Source organism: Temnothorax longispinosus, chromosome 7 (genome assembly GCF_030848805.1).
Source record: "Temnothorax longispinosus isolate EJ_2023e chromosome 7, Tlon_JGU_v1, whole genome shotgun sequence".
Classification (NCBI taxonomy): Eukaryota; Metazoa; Arthropoda; class Insecta; order Hymenoptera; family Formicidae; genus Temnothorax; species Temnothorax longispinosus.
In genome coordinates this window covers 2,906,294-2,923,041 of record NC_092364.1, presented here as the reverse complement: position 1 = coordinate 2,923,041, position 16,748 = coordinate 2,906,294, and the positions used below count along the sequence as shown (strand labels likewise).

The 16,748-nt window shown below is 39.9% G+C and overlaps 2 protein-coding genes across 2 annotated transcripts; both read right to left on the bottom strand.

The window, feature by feature from the left end:
* Positions 1 to 1,581: 1,581 nt before the first annotated feature.
* On the bottom strand, positions 1,582 to 5,517 carry LOC139816899 (CAAX prenyl protease 1 homolog). The gene is made up of 6 exons (XM_071784722.1): positions 5,208 to 5,517; positions 4,759 to 4,905; positions 4,444 to 4,647; positions 3,479 to 3,994; positions 3,107 to 3,250; positions 1,582 to 3,023 (listed from the first exon to the last, which is right to left on the bottom strand). Exons 1-6 carry the CDS (start codon positions 5,307 to 5,309, stop codon positions 2,805 to 2,807), a joined length of 1,332 nt encoding a protein of 443 aa, XP_071640823.1. The 5' UTR covers positions 5,310 to 5,517; the 3' UTR covers positions 1,582 to 2,804.
* A 4,378-nt stretch (positions 5,518 to 9,895) lies between these two features.
* Positions 9,896 to 16,748, bottom strand: Jumu (Forkhead box protein N4 jumeau). The gene is made up of 3 exons (XM_071784721.1): positions 14,727 to 16,748; positions 13,686 to 14,489; positions 9,896 to 12,500 (listed from the first exon to the last, which is right to left on the bottom strand). The coding sequence occupies exons 1-3, from the start codon at positions 14,990 to 14,992 to the stop codon at positions 11,810 to 11,812; spliced, it is 1,761 nt and encodes a 586-aa protein (XP_071640822.1). The 5' UTR covers positions 14,993 to 16,748; the 3' UTR covers positions 9,896 to 11,809.

Here is a 16,748-nt window from a genome sequence, read left to right as displayed (position 1 = left end):
TCTCTTTATTCTTACTTATATCTTTTTAAGATAATAAAGAATTATTATACATACTGGTTTTTGAACAATATCTGTAATATTGTACATATAGATTAATTTCTCGATTTTCAAGCTTATTTTTCTCAGAAACGAGATGTATAAAAAGATTTTATCTTATATTTTTATCTTATTTTTGCACGAGGAATCATCCTTTTTTACTTGCACCATTTTAAATATATTCTATATATAAAATATTTTATTTTATAAGATTATTTTATAAAATATTTTAAATTTCTTTTTTATTTTAAAGAAAACATGAAATTACTTCTTAAATGTATTGCTATTGCACTATGAGCATGTTATATAATACGTTTTCAAAAAAGTTGTGTACATACTATTCAACTATGTTTGAAAATTATTTGTTAAATTTATATACGTACAGAATACCATAAATTGCAAAACTAATAAACAAAAATTCAATTTTGTCATCATTGATAAAATCATATTTCGTAACAAGTTAATCTTCTATGTCTTTCAATTTTTATGCTCTGATATAATTAATTTGATTTATTAAGTAACTAATTTGCACATAATTATAAAATATTGAACATAATTATAAACTAATTAAGCATTGATTAATAACTTGAATTAATAGTTTAAACAAATTTTATTTAGTCACGATTCTTTATATTTTTTATTCAATGAAGTCAGTGGATTGGATGATCATAAAATAATCGTAAGATTGTGTTTTGCCATATATAGATAAAATTTCAATATTTACTTTATTAATATTTAATATCCTATTAGCGTTATTGATATTCAGGTATCTAGGAAATATTACTCATTTTAATATTATTTAATTGAATACGATAGTATTCACAGAAAAAGGATTTTAAACAGGATAGGAATAACCGAGTAACTCGAATTTCAAAGGGTACTTTGTTTTTGTGATCACAAAAACCAAAAAACAAAGTACTCTTTGATAAATTGTAACTTTTCTCTAATAAGAGTTTGATTTAGAGAGCCCTAATGTTGTAAAATTATAATGTTAAATATTCATTTATGTATTCCACCTTTTTGTGCGGAATCATCCTGTATGATTTAATGTTACATACAGGCAATATGAAACTGCACCTATGATAGGTAAGTATTAATAGATTAGATAACTTTTGTAATGATAATTGCTTAGAAAATAAATAAGAGAGATCAACACATACGCCTAAGTATTTTTCAAACTCTTCCAAATTTTTATGTTGACGATTACTTGACTATTTGCTCCAGATCGTAAAATATATGGATACCTACAGATCACAACCACAAGCAAAACGGCACGATAAAATATATTAGAAATACATTCAAGTTCAATTTCAGTGAATCTTCCTTCACAAGTTGATACAGCATAGCACAGATAACTTTTAATCATTAATTTCAAATTTACCATTTAATCTCATCAAAAGTAACAAAGCGGATTTGTGTCATGATTAGATGAGATAAATGTTTTTGGTCAAAAAGCGCTTTTACAAAAAAATGTTGATTCGTCAATAGCTTAGTGAAATTACTTTTCGGTGTATATTTTCAGAATGGGATAATAAAGTTAAAATCTGAAGTTTATGTAATATATTGAATATAATACACACATTACACAAGTAAATATACATGTACATTACAAGCAAGCTATAACCGCGATTTATAGTAAGCATTTTAGAAGAACCTTAAGTTATTATAACTAACATTACAAAAATGAATGCACACACATACATACACACGTATACATATCATTCTTTATTTTTATCTTGAGTCATTAAAGGCCAAATGGAAGAATGAAAAAATGTTTATAACATTAATGCAGCCTTTATCACTCGGTCGTTAACGTACAGATAATTAGATTGAAACTTATACGTAAAGTGCATATATAATGGAATATATTGGATACACTTATATATAAGTTGTATGTATAATTGAATAGTAAGAGTGCTCACTAGAAGAGACAGGTATATTATCTTCCTTGACATTGTCATACTGTGAATAATTGGATCATGAAAATTTTTAAGTACGTTTTCACGCATCTTAGCAGTCATTATAAAAAAGAACTATGTCTATTAACACGAGAATAAATATGTGGATTGTTCACAAACGTGATATATTTTTACAGATTCCCAGTATTGTAAAAACAATGTTGAATGGAATATCAACTTACATTTTGTTTATCGTATCCTAAAGTTAATTGAACTTTTACTTAATGGCATTTAGAATCTTCATCTATGAATGATAAATAACGATATATTGAATAGTAAAGCGCAAGATCTGATGGATATGTACAAATATAACAATCTAGTCTATGTCCTCGAAAAATGAAGTATACTCGAAATATTTAAATGTAAGATAAACCCCTACAAACATTAAGAAAATACAAAATATTGTGGTCATTTTTCACGACATTAATGATACTGGAAAAATGTTTACATATGTAAATATTAAATGCTGGAGTATATTAATATATATGTGTATATATTATATATAAAAACATCGTATGATAGTAAAGCTCTATTAAAAGTTCCTATTCAATTGGAGTGAATTGTAAAAAGATGGATATTATAATAAAACCAGAATCACATTGACATTATGACAATAAACAGGAAGCATAATTGTCTCGGACTCGTATTTAGGTTCGCTCAACTAGATAGTGGAATAATTAAAAGAAAAAGAAAAAAAAACGTATAAAATAACGCAAACAACAACTAATGCCTGTATCGCTGTGCTCCAGGCTTCATTTTTTATGTCGAGAAACAAGTTATAAAAATCGCATAGAATGAAAAACTCGTCCCTTAATTAGTTTTATCTATCGCTTCTAATCGTTCAAGCATAGGCGGATGTGAATGATTCCAACAGGAGTACAATTTATCGTATATGGGAAAGCTCAAATTGTCCTTCTGTAATTTTACTAGAGCTGCCTTTAAAGGCTCGCCGTGGCCTAATTTCGTGGCAAATCTGTCTGCTTGAAATTCATATCTTCGGCTAATCACCACGCTGACAAAATTAAACACCTGAAAATAATAAAAGAATTTGCGTAATATCTTGTTTAATACACAATATAAAAATCATAAAGAAAAATGTAATAATTTCTTACCGTATTCAGTGGCATTAAAATATACGCTGATACTATATATAGACCAATCATGATGGGCTGAGTGTCCACAAAGCCAAAGGCGCTATACATTGGCGTGTATCGCAAGAGCTTGGCAAACATGACGAAATTGGCTACAATTATTATCTGAAAAATATATATACTTATTATTAAAAATACAAAGAAAACTGTAAAGAATTGCTCAGGTCATATATAACATATTTTATTTTGTTAAATATATTAAAATTATTTTATTAAATATATTAAGTAATTCTGTAATGAGCCAATTTTTCCTTAGAAAATAATGAAATATTATTATCAATACTGTAAGATTAATTCCTTGACATAAAATATGAATTAACTTTAAAGTTATACCTGGCACAGCAGATATCCTTTCACAGCATGATTATGTTTCCAATGACCCAACTCGTGCGCGAGTACCGCCAGTATTTCATCTGTTTCACAACCACACTCTTTATCGGTTTCGTTGCTGTCTTTCTTACAATATTCCTTGATGAGTGTATCAAAGAGAACTATCCTTTTGTATTTGTAAAAACCATACAGATAGGCATTGCTATGTGACGATCTCTTGGAGCCTTCAACCACGAACAGCTTGTACAAAGGAAATTTCAAGGAAGCTGCCAATTCTTCAATTTTTTGCTTCAATTCGCCGTCAGGTAATGGTGAATATTTGTCAAATAATGGCGCGATTACTTCTGGATACAGAATCATCAAGAATAACGAGACCACTACGGATAACAGCCACAAGTACCAGAAGAAATAATCGCCACCATTTTGCACAATCCAAATCATGCCACACAGAAGAGGTAAAGAGATAATTTGACCCACAAGGAATCTTTTGATTTCGTCCTTAATAAAAAACATAGCTGTCTGCAAATAAGTATTGACATTCGTTAATTAGCGATATTCTTAAAGGAGATGGTAAACCATCTATCGTTTAATTCGACCCAACACACACTGGTCATTTATTAATATAATATTCAAATACACGACGTTTCGACCATGGTTCTTATCAAGTGTAAACTAAGTTATAGATTTATAATGAGGATGTTTCGTACAACAGCCTCATTGTAAATCTATAACTTAGTTTACACTTGACAAGAACCACAAACCACGATCGAAACGTTGTGCATTGTATCGACAAATGGCCAATTGGATCAAATTAAACCATCTCCTTTGTTAATTATTACTGGCGAAAAAAAGATTACCTCTGGCTCAGCAATATTCTTTTAATCAACTCTTATATTCAACAATTAAATATATAAGTATATAAAAAAAGGTCTCTATAATTGCAAAATATATTATATAGAGAATCTTACTTGTTTATTAAAGCCATGTTTCTCCTCCAAAACAAAAGTGTCGTATATGTCTATCGGCAGATTGGCTATGTATGAAAATACGCTTATAAAAACCATGCATATCGCACTTATCAGTATCTCGTTCTCATGATTAAAACCATAGTACTTGGCTATTTGAATGCTGCATTGCCAGAAATAGTGATAGGCAAAAGTCGTCAGGGTTAACTGTAAAAATACTGTTATGTAAGGCAAATCTGCGTGAACAATACTTAAAAGATTGCTTCCCGTTTTCATCGACGGCATATAGAATACGTAGAAGCGTTTTATGATACTCACCGTACTATAGATCTTCGAATATACATCCTGAAAAGTACTGAAGGTATTTCTGTGCAATGCGTATGCACGAGCCTTGTCGTATATATCTTTAGTCATTAAACCCTCAACCGCTTTTGGTACATCAACCATACGTTTCAGCAGAGCTCTCTGTAACACGCACATTCATAATATACATAAATCACAAATGTTAATTTAATTATCATCAATTCATTCGTTTACGTTGCCACTTTATCTTTTAATCCCTCCTAAAAAAGAGGCAAAAATTGAAATTAATATGATTCAAACAGAATAAAAATAAATATGCAAATATATAGAAATTTGACTGAACATAAAAATAATATATATTAAATGTTGCTGATTTTAGAAATGGCATAACATCCTAAGTATTCTTCTATCGATATCGTGATAAAGTAGAAAAATATGATTACAGGTTAGAAAGGTAGACCTACCTGGCGGAAGTTCAAATAATAATACCAAAAGCTTAACAGCCATATCATGCATAAAATTGTCTCGAGGATATGTCTCTCCCAAAAATTCAAAAGTGTCTCCATTTTAATATGTTAACGAGATATCTCCAGATATTCTCAGCAAATTTTTATCGCCGACCACCCTGCGATTTACGACCCTACTTCACGGCGGCCTTCGCGGCGTGGAACGAAAGATAAGATGTTGAGATGTAAAGGTTAAAATTACATAAACACACGTATTTTGAGGTGCCGGGTGCGCGCGTAGTCGATTGGAGCAATCTGCAGCTGTATCCAGAATCCTAACCAATCAAAATGTGACAGCATCAATTAATCATGAACTAATCTAATAAAAATCTATATTGTTTTGCAGCTACGCTATAGATGTTATATTTTTTTTGTACATTTCAAATGAAATAAATATATGTAATTAAACGTTGAAAGGAAAAAGAGAAAACGTGCAAGAAGTATGTACAGCCGCGAAAAACAAATGCCTTGCCTTTTTAAAGGTTTAAATTTTCGGGTTTTTAACATTAACAGTTTTTGAAACATTAATTAATGCCACCTCCTATCTGATTATATTCCCCTTTGTCATCTTTGAGAATTGAAAATTTTGTCAACAATTTAGATTGAACACGTGTCATCGATGTAGTTACCAAGGTCGGTAAAATTCGCGGTGACTTTATGGACGGTCGGTAAAGTCAGCGCGCACTTTTACCGACAATAATAATTTTCGGCGCGAGCTGTTGATTGTTGACAAAATTTTTAATTCTCAAAAATCGACGAAATATTAGGATAATATAATCAGATAAGAGATGCCACTATATAACGTCCAAACATTGTTAATGTTAAAAGCATAAAAATTTAAACCTTCAAAAAAAAAAAAAGGCAAGCAAAAGTTCGTGATGACTTCGCCGGCTATCAAAAAATTAGCAAAATAACAGAGAATGTAATCGGACAAACGGTTTTCTAAAGTCAGAACTTCGAACATTGTAATTTAAAAAAATTTATTCATGTAAATTATCCTTCGCTATTTACATTGGCACGAGGAAGACTGCAGCTAGCATGCTAACGAAACGTATACACACATCACAGACATAATGCATAAATATTCAAGCGATTATTTATTGTACATACACACAATATGCACAGTACGCTCGCAAAACTAGTGCAACTGTATAATAATCTTAACAATTTCGATATTTCTTAAATAAGTGTACAAAATAAATTTTCGCAGAATATAATTTATATACTAGATGATGCGCGTTTATTGGATGTTCGTTTCGCGAGGGAAACGCCGCGCTGAAGTGGAACCGACCATCCGATACCGTGCGATTTAACACGAGTAAGCGGCCATTCTTCTTCAAGGCTGTTCCTTTGTGTCATGCCTCCTCGGTCAAGTTTTCGCCGTAGAGAGAGACTCGTCGTGGATCGGCCAGGGCCGTGCTCTTGCCACAGTGACCTCAAAAGAAGGAGAGAAAGACCCCAACGAAGTGGCCTGACGAAGGTCGACGTCGAAATTGAAAGAATTCTAACCAGCGATTTCACCTCCGTCGCCCGGGGGCCGCCGCGCTTATTTCATCATCTCGAAGAGCCGCCTCCCAAAAAATTTTGACGAACGAAAGAGCGATTGCGCGCGTGCGGCTCGTTCGCGACACCCTGTAGAGAGAGAGCGAGAGAGAGAGAGATCATAACGTAGACGGGGGTGAAGAGGGGGAATAATCAAGAGCGGCATTAAGAGACGCGCATATGTGTGGCCGTCTGGTCCTTCACCCGCGACAGGGGCCGCGGAGCGAAGTAAAAACCTTGGGGAGCCCCCCTCGCTTTATTTTCGTCAGTTTTCAAGTTGGGCTCTGTGTCTAAAAGATATACGCTCTCTCGCGCGCGATGGAAACTTGAAGACGAAGTCTCGGGAGGACCAGAGGGGGGAGAGGGGGGGGGACGAAGGAGTCGAGAGGGAAGAAAGGGAATCGCGCCTACGATGTCTGCCGAGCGCATATAATGCGCCAGTATGCGTTTCCTTCTCTTTTCCCTCTTGCCCACGTATAGAGGCGACCCGACTCTCTTTTCTTGGGGGCCGCTTCTATTTCTCTCTTTTCTCCTCACTCCGCAAGAATTCCCATTCAGTGGAGATTAACTTATCTCCCGATTGCGTCGGGGTGGGCCGGCGTTTGAGAGAATCGCTCAACGTGAATTCTACTACGCGTAGCCGGAGCTCTATAAATAATAGATAATCGGGCTAGGGAAAGAAAACACGAGAATAATACGCAATAAGATGCGCTTTCACTCGTATTACGTCAATTGAAAAAGTAAATGCTTTCTAAATATGGAATAAATTGGACTCGTGTCCAATGGGGAGAAAAAATAGAAAAAAAAAATTAGATTAGATGATCATCTTTTTGCTTTATTCTGATTTAATATCGCTTGGCAGAGGTGATTATATATACTATATGGTAGCTTGCACGAGCGCAGCGTGGATATGCCATGAGCGCGGTAACGATGCAGGTTCAAGTTACTCGCTCTTCCTTCCCTCGGTGATGCGGCTGATAAGTCGACATATACGTAATATGCCAGGCCATCGCTCGACTGTCGACTCGGTGTACACATGGCGTGTCGTGAAAGCGACACGCAGCTGGGCGGGAGGGTCGGGAGAGAACCGACGACGTTACGGGAAACCAACGTTAGATTATTTATTTTTTAACAATTCAAGGAAGTCAGTTTCTAATAGGCGGCTGGGAATCGGATTTGCAGAATTTACGGTACAGCGCGTGGAGTACCGGGGTCTTGTTTCCCGACTGGAAACCGCGCGATAAAGAGAAAGGATAGAACGCAGACGAAGAAGCAGAAAGAAAGAGAAAACGAGAAAGAGAGAGAGAGAGAGAGAGAGAGAGAGAGAGAGAGAAACAAAGAGAAGGGAAAAGAAGTTCCATAGGAAAGTAGAAAGGAAGAAGAGGGAGAAGCTGCGTACTACGAAACGTGTGTAAATCGACTGTAGTATAATACTATGAGTCAGTCACACCCACAAGCCGGTTGTGGGTTCGAGATTCTTTCTCTCTTTCTCTCTCTCTCTCTCTCTCTCTCTCTCTCTCTCTCTCAATACTATTCTCTCGTTTCCTCTCTTTGAACGCGTGGACGCGTGCGACTGTGTACGCATCGGCACGAGGTCACGCGTACATGTCGTATCTATCGGCCTTGCCGCGTTCTAATCGGCGGTGCTCAATGCGCTCCTAACACGATAAGGGCGCGAAATAGCGTGGGAGTTTTCGAAGCGTCCCGCGTCCACGGATAATCAGCGGAAATCGGCCGTATCGATCAGGGCCGTAGAAGTAGAACCTTCGTTGAGGGGTGCTAATAAAAAAACTCCTCGCTCGCTTTTTGAAAACAAAGAAACCTACTTCGAGATTCGTAATTTTCTTTTTTTTAAATCCTTTTTTCTTTCAACGCGCATTGAGATCGCGAGACCGTCCCCGAGTCTCTTTATCGATCGAAAGATTTCTCATCCTTACAAAGTTTTCAAAATTCTCGGGAAACGCGAATCGTCAAAGATTTTACTTCTTGCCTTTCTGATAAGGGCGCCACTATAATCAGCCCGGGGCTCCTCGCGGCCGTAAACCGGTCCTGGACGCGCTTCGCCGGTGCTCGAAACACCTGACGAAACGTCCGCGGCGATGCGGCTGATAAATACCGCGCGGTGGCGGCGAGGGAGAAGGAGGGCAAAAGGGGCAGGGCGCGCACGGCCGTGCATTTGGAATGTATGCGCGAAGGATCGTCTTTGTGCGAGCGACCGAACGGAACTGGTCGACTCGCACACAAATCGCTCTTTCGTGGAAGAGATGTACACCTCAAGCCTTCCCCTCCCTTTTGTTTATTTCCCGATTTACGATTTAGCACGAATTACCACGAGCGGGTCCGCGATACGGATCCCCCCCCCTCCCCTCGGGTACGAGAGACGATAACGTTGAAGAAAATAATCGTCTCGGTGAGAATTGCCGGGGCGACGGGGGCTCCGAAGTCGGGGCCGCGATCGAGGGCCCCGGCACGGCGGCGATCTCGCGTGAGCGCGGCCGAGTTCTTTGTGATCAGGGCTCGACCGAGAAACCGGTTTCATTGGCGGAAGACCCTCTCGCTCTCGCTCCCCCTCCCCCCCTCTCTCTCTCTTTCTCTCGCTCTCCCTTTTGCTCCGCGAAGCGAACCGAATATGAATCGTACGCCGCCCGTTTCAATAGGCAGAGCTCCGTCCGTCGGCGCGGCGGCGTGTGCGCGCGTAAACTGGTTATCGCCGATCGTATGTAATCGGACATGCGGACGACACGCGTCCGCATACGACGGTTGCGTATCGATAAACGCGTGCACGCAGATGCGGCTGTCAGCCCTCGGTCTCTCTCTCTCTCTCTCCATCCCCCTTTTTTTCTTTTTTTTTCTTCTTTTCACGCTGGATTACGTAAGTGGGGTGGATGTTCCGAGGGCCCGTCCGTAATCGTGACATTAACGTCGAGCGGGAACGATACACGGAATATTTAACGCGACCGAATCGCGCGAATCAATTGCACGCGTGTAAACGTTATTAAAAAGAAAAAGAAGAAAATGATGAAAAAGGTGGGGCTTATCGATGATCACCGGGTGACGTTAATTGGCGCGCGATCGAAACGCGACAGCGAACACGAGGCGCGAAGTACAGCGTATCAGTAGTTTATTACAAAATTGCAGTCATTGCACATATACATCATTTTTAATTTCGTGCCATTTTACACACGAATATTTTACACACTCATTAACGGTATATAGAAATATTACAAACAGGTACAAAAACTACGCTACTTTAATTTAATCGCTACCTTATACGCTATCACTCTCTCGCTCTCTCTCTCTCACATTCACAATCGCCTATTTGTTTATCGATTATCTAAATGCCTTGTAAGCGTTAGAGCTTGGTCTTGCTCGCGTGGAATGAAATTGCGTTCGAACGCAGCGAACGATATATAAATATAATGTACAAGTACGCCGTGCCGGATGAAAGCTCGACGATAAAATCCTTGAAATCTAGGATAAATTCATCCTTTGAATCTACTGGAAATTTTTAAGATTTATAAATGTAGAAAAAAAAACAAAGTTTTGTTAACAAAACTTCATTCATGCTCTGCAGCAGTTAAGGTGCCTTTTCACGTTGACGCTCGATCTCGGCTCGACACTCATCTTCAGTGAGCAAAAATCTTCAGAAATAATATTTTATATATATATATATATATATATATATATATATATTCGTAAAATATTATTACTTGAAGATATTACTTGAAAATAATTAATATTTTACGTATTTCGAAGTCTATTGTTTTTTATTGTCCTGAGACGGATCAACGACGTTTCAGCGTCAATGCTGGATGTTGAATAAATTCAACTTCATTTCTTGACGCTAGCGTCAAAGCGAAACCACGTGACCCTAGAAATAATATTTTTTACTTATTTATATTATATAAGTAAATTTATGTATTATATATAAATAAAATATATTTTATATTTAAAGATTTTTGCTCGCTGAAAATGAGCGTCGAGCGTCAACGTGAAATGGCACCTTTAAACTTTCTGCCGTGGAAGTTATCACGCAATTGTTCGCGTAAAAAAATTGACGATACCATTAAATTGACGATCCAATTAAAATTAGAATAAATTAGAGATTTCCTATTGTTGATTATAGCAATATCAGTCGATCGACATGCATCGGCATGTATAATACATAAAAATCATAACGGTGAAGGGCTAAATACGACGACTTCATAAAAAAGACATTCTCAAAAAAAAAACTTCACATAATAATCACGCATGAAGGAATAGCACTAAATGAGTTGCAGTCCTCGTAAACTTGTAAGATCGGTATGAGATCGCGTGTCGTATATCTTTACTGTAATCTACGCGTTATCCGCTACGTTCGTATTTTTTTATCTTTGACCATTCTTGGCAGTGACGATTCGTGAGCTTCGTGTTCGTTAATTTATTTCCTATTCGCGGACGGTACGTGGAAGCTGGCGCATTATTATTTCTACGCATCCGGTATTTTCGAGAGTTGCAAATAAAATAAATCGAGTAATTAACGAGCGTTAAAAAATGTTTATTACAAAATTGTGTAGTGGCGCCGTTAGACATGCGTTAGGCGAGCGTAAGAGTAATTCAGTAATGTGTAACAGCCGTCCCCTATCCAATCGGTTCGGAATTTTTCTCTCAATCATGACTCTTTTCCTCGTAAATGTGTGTAACATGAAATGACCGCTTATATTTGAAAACTTTTCTATGCGCACGCCTACGGGCTGGTCCCACATTACGGTTTCTAAGAAAAAAAAAAGCCTTTGTACATTGTGTATGTACAGATATTTTTGTACACTTTAAAATTACAGTTATATATACAAGCGCGTTGTATAAAAAAGGTACATCGTCGTATAAAACACAATTATTTACAAAATCTCAGGCTATAAAAAAAGTTACGTGACGCAATTATTTACAGTGTTGTCGAGCAATAAAAAAGGGGAGGGATGTGTACTTGGCCGCGTGTATATATATTTAAATAGGAGATCGTATAAATTGTCCCAATAAGTTTACTCCGGCTCGAGAAGCGATCCGGCACCCGGCGCGGTTCCTCCGGCCCGTAGCGCGACGAGATGCGCTTTCTTCCGGGGCGACGCCGCGTTGACCTGCTGATAAACGTAATCGTTCTGTAACGGCGAGCCCGAGAGCGTTTTCTGGCGTTTCGCGCACGAGACGAACTCGTACACCAACGGCCGCTCCTGCCTCGGGAAGTCGTTTAGTCGCGTATCAAGCAGCTCGGTGGTATCGAGATCGAGATCCTCGTAGAGCTGCTCCACGACGATCTCATCGTCGACGATATCGACTTGCTTGGTCTCGTCGTACGTGACGTTCTCGTCGTCGTTGATGGGCTCGTCCACCGCGGATCCACCCGTCTCGGAATCAGCGTAGCTCTCCGCATCCTCGTACGTCTCCTCGTGCCTGTCCCCCTCGTATTTCATCTCGCCCCGCTCGAGAAGCTCCAGCTGGTCGGGATTCACCATTGCCCGCTTGATCGCGGTCGGATCCTTCCTCGACCATTTCCGCACCTCCTCGTCCATCTTGGCCACCTTCGACGGATGGATGGCCCAGAGGCAACCCTTTCGCTGGCTACCATTGCCGGGCGGCTTCTCTATTTTCTCAAAGCACTTATTCAGCGACAGATTGTGCCTCACGGAGTTCTTCCAGCCAGTCGGCGCGGTCGTAAAGTAGGGAAAGTGCCGACTGCGTGAACAAAAACGGGAAAATGGGACATGAAAATTTGAAGCGAATCGGAATTTTTCGTTAGCGTTAGAAATAAATCAGAGAATTAAGTATATTGGGTCATATATCAGAGAATTATGTGGCAAATAATAATTAAATTTATAAAATGGATAAGATCGATCGAGTTTAATTCAATCAGAATTCTAATACTATTCAGGTCAAATTTTAGCGAATTTTATTTCTTCGAGAAAAATTGCTTTTTTTTTGTTACTTTAAAAAATATTTCACACAAGACAATCCGTAAAGTTAAACGTGTCTTAACATCCTCGTTTGGCGCAGAAGAAACTCTAATGAAACACGACTGCAAAGGACGAGCAGTTATTTTACGATCATGACCGTGAGTTGCAACGGCGAGAAATGAAGGCAGGTGGTAAACGAGAAGAGCGGGGCCCGGCGTCGATTTCTAGGGGGGACTGTACCCCGGCGTGCCCCCGGTTGTTCCAAGGGGCCCCATACAAAATGGCAGCTTCTCGCTCAGCTCCCTTTCCGACCCGTAAAACCCGAGAATAAAGAGGGAAAAGACAATACTTTTGCCCCTCGTGTACCTAAGCGCGGGGCAGGGGGGCTTTGCCAGACCCTTTATCCTTCCGGCCAAATGGCCGAAAATAAGCAAACGGGCGACACGTTATTCATCAAGTAAAAAGTTCCTTGCTGTTCGTCCCAAAAACATCATTTCTTATGGCAATATCTCACGTTCGTTGGCAATTATAATGAATAATGTACTAATGCAAAAAATGCAGCGAACGTTTCAGCTTGTAAAAGCTCAAGAAAAAACATTCGAGAAAAGTAATTTATTTTAAGAAGCTATTCAAAGAATTGCAGTTATTACGATGTTATTTTATTCAAAATTATTTTATTCGTAAAATACGTTCTTTTCTGAGGCGATATCTTTAAGAAAGTTGCAATTAGATCTTATGGAACGATAAAAATAGTAATTTGCATCCAGAGAAGAAGAAACGTATTAAAACAATACATAACTTGGAGCTCACATTTGAAAAATTGAATAAGAGCGAAACTTTTGTTTCTTATATCACTTCCGTAAATTATTTACATATCGATTTAACACTTAATTGTCTAGCAACTTGCAAATGTTAAATATCTAAGTTGCGATGTGTTTTCTGCGGTAACAATTTTAAGAACACTCACCACATGAAGTTATAGATTTCGGAGACCGGCAGCGATCCCGTTCGGCTGTTCTTCAGTGCCATCGCGATGAGACACGAGTACGAGTACGCGGGTTTCGGATAAGAATTGTCGCGGTTCCCCGTCGTTAAGTCCTTCTCGCGTTTTGCCGCCTGTATCATCAGCGTCGTCGTCGCACCCGTACTAACGTCGTGCACATTGTTGTTATAGGACATCTGTTTGCGGATCTGTTGCAACGCAACCTGATTCCCCGAGTTAGCTGCGAGCAGTTTGATGTCCTGGACCTTGACTGTGCCAGATATGGTGCTTATCTTGGGGTGATGCAACCTCGTCAGTTGGATCGTCGGCGAGGAAGCGATGGTGGAAGCGGTTAACGTTCTGGCGCCGATGTTGACCGACGACGACGACATCGACGTCGGCGCCTCCACGCTCAAGGGTGTGAGCGGCTGTTGAAGAGTCGTATCCGGCTCGTCGTCCTCCGTCTCCTCGTCTTCCTCCTCTTCTTCCTCCTCCGTTTCCTCTTCCACCGTCTCGTACTCCGTCTCGCTGTGTTCGTTCTCCTCATTCTCGATCTCCTCTTCGTCTTCGCTTTCATTTTCTTCATCATTTTCGGTTCGTTCGACCTCACTTTCATTCTCCGTCTCTTCTCCCTCATTTTCGGCGTTTTCCTCAACACTCGCAGTCTCCATCATCGCCGCGTCGCTGTTCGTCGCGGGGCAGATAGACATGTTATGCGGTAGTATCAAATTCGGATCCAATGTCAAAGCCAATTCACTGTCGCTGTCCAGATTCAATTCCTCCAGATTGCTATAAAACACAGACAATATTGAACTTTCTATAAAATTTATTAAGTAAATGAGGTTTTCTTCAATTTAACTTTTACGACTTCGAGACTCAGTAAAATATTTCGAAATCCTATATTAACGTATTTTCTCTCTCTCTCTCTCTCTCCTTCAGTACGTTTTAGTTAGACAACTTTTGTTGGCACTAATAACATCTTTCTTTGATCATTGCAGGTAAAGAATTCCAAAGGGTTCGTCTTACCTGTTCGAGCTTTTGTCATTGAAGCAGATCGGATCGTCGTCGGCCTCCGTCAAGACGTCGTCGAAATCGAAACCGAGGCCTGGACCAAACCAGCCGAATTGGCTCGTGTTGTCGCAACGCCGTATGCCCATATGAAACATCTCTGGACGACCCTGTAGGAAGGCGTCGGAGATGCTGTCGCTGCCGAACAGGCAGTCCCATGGATCCCCAGACAATCCCTGCTCCATCCCGACGGTATTGTACGCATTTACGGTATCCAATTCCATTCACTTGACTGCAAGGAAAAGAAATGGATGGTATCTTTAGAAGACCATCGTCTGGAACGTGCCAAATAATATGGCTAAGCTGCAATCCGCCGCCAATTATCCTCCCGAAAAAGTTTCATCTTCGTAAAAGCGACATCAGCATAACGAAGCCCCGCGTGAAGTCACTCTATCGCTTAAGCGAAATTGTACTTTTATATGGCTCCATAAAGAGTCTAGTCCCCTAGCTATAATACAATATTGTCTAGTAGAATTTATATATATTTTTTTGTTTACATTTTTGTTTGCATTAACTATATTACATATTAACCAGGCACGTAATGTTTTAATCGCTTTCATCCTCCCAGCATGGGATTATCCGTGTCTCAATACGCGTGTTTTAATGACAATTCCGTATGAGGAGCGTATTTGGATCAGCACGCAACTCGTAGATCGATCATTTTCACAGAATTCCTCGTAAGGGTACCCTAGACCGATGTCTACAGCACCGCGAGCCGCTCTGTCGGCGGAATAATAGCTCGCGCGAGCAAGCACGTGAGAGTTCCCGAGAGAGTTCCTCGCCGAATAAAAGCAGATCTGTTCCTTGAAATACCGCGCTTATCCGGCGATCGAGGCGGTCCAGGGATCAACCTTCGTCGGTGTCTCTAAATCCATAAATCATCCTCGACGGACTTTCTTTGTGTGTCAATCGTTTTAATTTAAAATGTAAAAAATAAAAAAAAAAATAGAAACGTATTGTAAATTATTAATCTATAAAGATCTCGCTGTACGGATACGCGTCTTTGATCGTATATAGTCTTCGCAATTACGTTCGACCGTACGCTTCGAAAATTCCCACGTTATCTCAGGTCTTTATCAACGTCGTGAGTTGCGAATGTAGCGGGAGGAGTACCAAGGATCGGCGGTTTAGTGTCTCACTGCGCCGGGGCGAAGACGATAGATTCCATACGTACGCGGGAACCTCTCGCGTATACGCCAGCGTATACAATTACACGCGCATGCTTTTACACGTGTGCGTATATTGGTGGAAGAGAGAGAAAGAGAGAGAGAGAACGAGCGTACGAGGATCTTGAACCCACAACCGGCTTGTGGGTGTGACTAACTCATAGTACTACAGTTGGCTTACTATATGCACGGAGCTCCGTAGTAGAGCCCCCTCTCGCTCCTCCCTCCCCCGCGCTCTCGTCCGCGGCTCTCTTTTTTTCCTCCCATCCTCCGCGTGTCTTTCCATGATTATCTCTCATTAAAAACTAATAACGGACAATCGACGAGCTCTAACGGCGGAAACGCCGCTGGAATGAGCGAATGCAAGAGGGATCTCTGCTTGGAAAAGAGATAATAGTCGAGCTAAACGAACGACTTGCGGATTTTAATGAAGTTTCGTCGCGTAAAGTCATCCCAGACAGCATGTCCATAAACGGGACATCTTTTAGACGTCTTACGAAAAAAAGACGTCTTACGTCCCGATTTTGGACATGGTGATGTCTGGGATTCATATAATAATACTCGTGTCATTTTGAGCTGCGCGGTACAGCGGCAGCTGGAACGAAAGCCCCGAGACCCCTCTTTTCTCGTCTCCGCGCGTGCACGGAGACGCGAGAATATCAGCCGGCATCGATTCGAATATTCCACCGCGTTAGATTGTGCGTAGTCGTAACATCCGGATCTCGCGATGGACCAACCGTAGATACACACAGCCGCGCGCCGTCTCCGCTCGGCCCGCGCTTTTCGCCGAGTATCGATCTGATACGTCTACCCC

Coding starts and splice junctions, on each gene's coding strand:
- Jumu (XM_071784721.1), bottom strand. CDS start 14,992: ATGGAATTGGATACCGTAAATGCGTACAATACCGTCGGGATGGAGCAG. Junction 14,490..14,726: donor AATGACAAAAGCTCGAACAG/GTAAGACGAACC, acceptor TGTGTTTTATAG/CAATCTGGAGGAATTGAATC. Junction 12,501..13,685: donor GAAATCTATAACTTCATGTG/GTGAGTGTTCTT, acceptor TTGTTCACGCAG/TCGGCACTTTCCCTACTTTA.
- LOC139816899 (XM_071784722.1), bottom strand. CDS start 5,309: ATGGAGACACTTTTGAATTTTTGGGAGAGACATATCCTCGAGACAATT. Junction 4,648..4,758: donor ATTCGAAGATCTATAGTACG/GTGAGTATCATA, acceptor GTATTTTTACAG/TTAACCCTGACGACTTTTGC. Junction 3,995..4,443: donor AACATGGCTTTAATAAACAA/GTAAGATTCTCT, acceptor ACTTATTTGCAG/ACAGCTATGTTTTTTATTAA.